Source organism: Alosa alosa, chromosome 22 (genome assembly GCF_017589495.1).
Source record: "Alosa alosa isolate M-15738 ecotype Scorff River chromosome 22, AALO_Geno_1.1, whole genome shotgun sequence".
NCBI classification, from domain to species: Eukaryota; Metazoa; Chordata; class Actinopteri; order Clupeiformes; family Clupeidae; genus Alosa; species Alosa alosa.
In genome coordinates, this window is record NC_063210.1 from 18512785 (window position 1) to 18517979 (window position 5195).

Sequence of the window (5195 nt, forward strand, 5' to 3'; positions counted from 1 at the left end):
TGGAACCGGAACAGTCACGCCAGCGACGGGCTTGATGGTGGGGATCTGCTGTATCTGCTGCAGCACGAGGTCATCTCGGTCCTCCAACATGGCGGACACGGGCTCCTGCTTGTGTCTGGGGCGCTGGCCAAGGGCCCCGCTGTGTCGCACCACGTACTGAACAACACAGGAGAGCAGATCAGAGTTTGTTTGTTTGTTTCATTTAAGGCCATTTCAGCAACTAAGGCTATTTAATGGCCAGAGCATTGTGTGATATAGAAACTTAGATATGTTTATTAAGATCTAGTAAGATCAGAGGCTTTCACACACTTCTCAACTGCTGTTCTTAATGCTGCTGTTGTTGTTACATAGCTATAAACTATTTTAGTGCACAGTACACAAGTCAAGTCACTTTATTTACATAGCACATTTAAAACAACAACGTTGACCCAAAGTGCTTCACAGGTGAGGCTATCTTACAAAAAAGCAAAGGAGGGAGATTGACAAATAAAATGAAATTAAAAGGGGGTCTATAGTGTTAGTGCATCATGAGGCTGGCTCAGTGGAAAAGGTCATCTAGATTCTAGAATGTAGATTGATGACAGTTGGTAATGAGATCACCTGTTATGAGTTTAATGTTTGCCATATTTCCCAGTGGTCTGTGATCTATAGCAAGTTCATGATCATGCATGTAGTAGCAACAGACAATGCCCTAAAGTGCATTGTCTCTGAAAAGGGGCTCTCTGGAATTGTTAGAATGATAGGCCCAATGCCATGCAGGGACCAGAATACACACTATTTACATTTCAAACTGATCATGGGAAGTGTGTGCTGCTGTACAGACTACGTGATGATGATTGTGGATTTTGTATACAATGCCGTCTCTGAATGCAACGTTGGGAAAGGATGTAGTCTGGGACAATATATGAGGTCAAATCAGGTCAAGTGGATTAAGATCCAATCCACACAACTGTGTATGGAGTAGAGAATAGCCTACCTGTCGCTTCAGAAAGCTTAGCTGCTGGAATGTAAGCCATTCTTTGGAGTCTGTAGTACGGAACTGTGTCAGGCTAAGGGAACTCAGTTGACATTTAGCTGCCTTCGCTGATAGCGTTAGTTTCTTATTCACAGTGGCCCCCACCAGACCTGCAACCATAACACATTAGCTGACGTTACTACGTAGTTCTGGCATATTGTCTCACCTTTAGTGTAACAATTCATAAACATTAATGGTTTCTTGCAACGACAACCCGTTCAGTACATAATAAACCTTTAAACGTTGTAGACAATAACGTTAACTTAAAAACTAGAAGTTATCCGCTGCCAAACTTAACACTAATATTTAAGATAACAGCACAACTGTTGGCATCTTCACTTGTAACATTAACGTACATTGGTTGTTGACATTTCAGTCACGACATTCGGTACAACCACGCGTTATTGATGAACAAGACGGGCCTGTTGTATTAGTGACCACTTCAGCTACCGTTAACTTCCCCCCTAATGACAATGTGCTAACTATGCAACCCCAGAGCCCGTTTAGTAACGTTAGCAGCTAACTGGCCATTGGCAATGGATGTCTTAAGTTGGCGTATCTGCTAACGTTAAAGCCATGTCGTGTAAGTTCAATGGTTGACTTTACAATGCGTCTCAGAAATACCAGCACCTTTTACTTTCAACCTTTGCGAAGGCTACTTCACATCGGCAATATAACTCGACGGACGAGTAAGAAAGAAGACTTTTACTAAAGGTCAACCTGCAGTGCTAGAGCGCTAGCTAGTCAGCATTCGCTAACATTTCACATTGACAACCACTGAGGTTAGCCTAGATGCTAACAACATTTCAACATCATTCTCAATGAAAATTGAATCGCAACGTTCACGTATTTCAAGCATCTAGTGAAAAGCCGCCTTTGCACATGTCTACACATACCTGTGAGTCGGCTACATGGTGTCTTATACATATTCCCCAAACACAAAACCGGCATCCGTTACGTCCTCTTCACATGCAGTAGGCAGCCATATTGACCTCGCGTTCGTAAAGGAACTACCTCCGCTGACGTCATCAAGTTGCCTAACGTTTTATGAAAAAAGAATGTTGTGTAAAGCGTGAGCTGTGTAAACTTATCTGTGGGTTGAAAGCATAGGATGCCATACATTAGAAGAAAAAGCATAGTTGTGTCCATATTTTCCTAGATAGAGTTAGGGTGTCATGTGCCACTGTGGCCACATTTATCAATGTCCTTATATGACCTATAGGCCATAGTAGGCAACAGACACTGTGTACAGTAGCCTACGTGCAGGGGTGTGCGTAGGTCCACTGCAAGGTAAAGTGCAAGTAGCCTACAGCTGTAAACTAAGACATGTAGGATATTGTGGACTAAAATACTGCAATGTCTCCATGTTATGTTTTATACAGATGCCAGTTTATTCTGAAGAACACAGGACACTGATAAACAATGTACCATCACTCTGGCCTGTCTGGCACATAGGGAAGGCACAGCTTTCCCCATATTCCAAAGGGACCATGTCTCTCACCAGGATGCCAACTACCAGCATGCCAAGGGTGTAGCCTATAAAGCCTAGGCATTGTTGTGATTGTCAGCGTGTCAGCAAACCTTTCCTTAAAGTAAACCATCTATCTCACCCTCAAAACCTCTCAGGTCACTACAGTATTAGGCTATAGCTCAGTGTTTTATGTTTACCAAATGTTAGCCAAATATGTAAGCCAACTTTTTGGCACTTGAGCATAGATGTTTAGGCACTATAGAAACCATAGCAGGCTACACATTTTATTTAAATATATTATGAAGTGAATCCTGTTTAGTGTCCTCTTTGTTGACAATATTATATCTTTAGGTCAGTGGCCAACAGGCCATAACAAGATCACCAAACAAGGTCAGATTATCCTTGCCCCACGCTGATAAATCTGAGTTGCAAATTGAATTCATTTACCTATTAATTGCCCTCCTGATTCAATGTCTGCCCCTTTGCTCCCTTTTGCCCTTTTATGTCCTCTGAGTAGCCCCAACAGCCCAGCGGAGGAGACAGCTAGGCCTATTTATGGTTGTAATTGTCTTGATTAGTTCACCAGACCGACCTTTGTTGATGAATTCCTTCACTGCTTCCTTGATTTTGCCATTGCCATGAGCTGAAGAAATGTGGAGACATGGTGCCAGCCAGGGCTGTGCAATTAATCAAAATTTCAATTTTGATTGTGACTTTCAATGATTACGAAAACAATCTAATCAGGATGATTTGCAACAATGCTCTTTTTTTTTATTAGGTCGAAATCCAGCATACCCATTTGCTTAGTGGATAGGCTAACTGTCCAGTTTTCCAGTTTAACTATTTTAGAAAATGGATGGATGTTTCCAGAATCATTGTGTAATTGTGTTAAAATACTCTTATCCCACCGTTTATTTGCAGGCTATGTCATGTAGGCCTACACCCCTGTATCTCCAGCCTGGGAAATGGTGATGTGGTGGTCATTGCATGTGTGCATGTGTGTGTGTGTGTGCATGTGTGTGTGTGTGTGTGTGTGTGTGTGTGTGTGTGTGTGTGTGTGTGTGTGTGTGTGTGTGTGTGCACGTGTGTCTGTGAGCTGTGTGTTTGGTGAGCATAGACAGCACAATGTCTGGTGTGGTGTAATTACATTGTTCGGTACAGGCATTCACACCACCTTGTTTTTCTCAGTATAGATTTCTGTATGTGTGTGTGTCAGTGTGTGTGTGTGTGTGTGTGTGTGTAAGGGTGGGAGAGTTAAGCACTCGAACAGTCAATTAGCACGTGTTTGTCAGCATGTTTCTGTTGGAGTATCAGTACAATCTCTTTCTCTCTTTTACCCTGTCTTTCTCTCTCTCTCTCTCTCTCTCTCTCTCTCTTAGCATCCTCCCCAAAGCATTCACAGACTGAGAGGTGATCTCACCCACTTCACCCCACCTTATCGCTTTCATCTCATTCATTAAAGTTTCCCCTTAACCCTCACACACACACACACACAAACACACGCACACACACACACACACACACACACACACACACACACACACACACACACACACACACACAAAACCCCGCTGCAGATTACACAGTGTAATCTCAAGTCGCCATCCCTATGCAGACCTGATAAATGTCAACAATTCCCAGCAGCCTGGAGCGGAGAGGTATAGGACCCCACTAGCCGCACAGAGTGCCTTTATTGCAGGAGATAACTGTTATGTGCTGTTGCAACAAGATTCGATTCGGGAACTTGACCCGGTGAACCACCCCCTATTGAGGCAGAGTTTTGATTTGTGCTGCACGAAGAGGAGGCTTTGTGATTGTATTTGTTTGTGTGCTCTTTCTCCTCTTTTCTTTCTCTCTCCTTCTCTCCTTCTTTCTTTCTTCCTTTCTTTCTTTCGTACGTGTAATCAAAGGGAAAGAAAGGTCTCGGTGGCCTTGTGTTGTTGCTGTGCTTGCTCTAAATGTTTGCGAGAGTGCGGAGATGAGGTTTGCGATATCTGCTGTGGAGATCCAAACAACGCAAGATGTTTCTTGTGTGAGTGCCTCTCTGCATGTGTGCGTGTGTATGTGTGTTGGTACCTTTGTTAAAATGTGTGGATTAGAATGGTATGTTCTCTCTCTCTCTCTCTCTCTCTCTCTCTCTCTCTCTCTCTCTCTCTGTGTGTGTGTGTGTGTGTGTGTGTGTGTGTGTTTCTGTGTTTCATATAATTTAACTAAATCCAAAGCTTATATTAAATGACTGCATAATTGTCCTCATTGACATTATTACATTTCCTAGTTTGAAAAACAATTTTAATGTTTAGGTCTTTACTTGTGCATGTATTGAAGTTATAGAACTGCTGGGGTGTTTGTCTTTTAGTTTTCTTCCATAACTATGTGTAAGCCCTTTCGAATATAACTAACACAATGGTTCTTATCAGGACCTTCTTAGAGAAATTTAATTAGACTTTAATGTGACCAGGAGTGAGGAAGGTAATTAATGCACATTGTGTTCAGACTCTTTATTTAGAACAAGTGGATGTACGGATGGGGATAATTTAAAACTGCCTTTACAAAACGTACCACTAATGCCAGATGTTTCACACACTCCACACCAATTTCAATTGGAAAAAAAACCTTCTCAAAACATCTGGAGGACCAATTAAAGAACAAAAAACATAGCACTCTCTTTTCTTGTTTCCACACAATGAGTCCTCCAAAGAGAGCAAAGAG

General features: G+C 42.3%; 1 protein-coding gene across 1 annotated transcript in view; it reads right to left on the bottom strand.

The window, feature by feature from the left end:
* Window positions 1-2016, bottom strand: part of LOC125287788 (protoheme IX farnesyltransferase, mitochondrial) — a 46972-nt gene extending 44956 nt beyond the window's left edge. Inside the window, exons 1-3 of the mRNA XM_048233814.1 lie at window positions 1912-2016; window positions 977-1125; window positions 1-156 (exon numbers count right to left, since the gene is read on the bottom strand). The exon at window positions 1-156 is cut by the window's left edge and continues 154 nt beyond it. Of these exons, the coding sequence (XP_048089771.1) occupies window positions 1-156; window positions 977-1125; window positions 1912-1966 (360 nt within the window). The 5' untranslated portion in view covers window positions 1967-2016. The remainder of the gene's footprint in view (window positions 157-976; window positions 1126-1911) is intronic.
* Between the last annotated feature and the right edge of the window lie 3179 nt (window positions 2017-5195).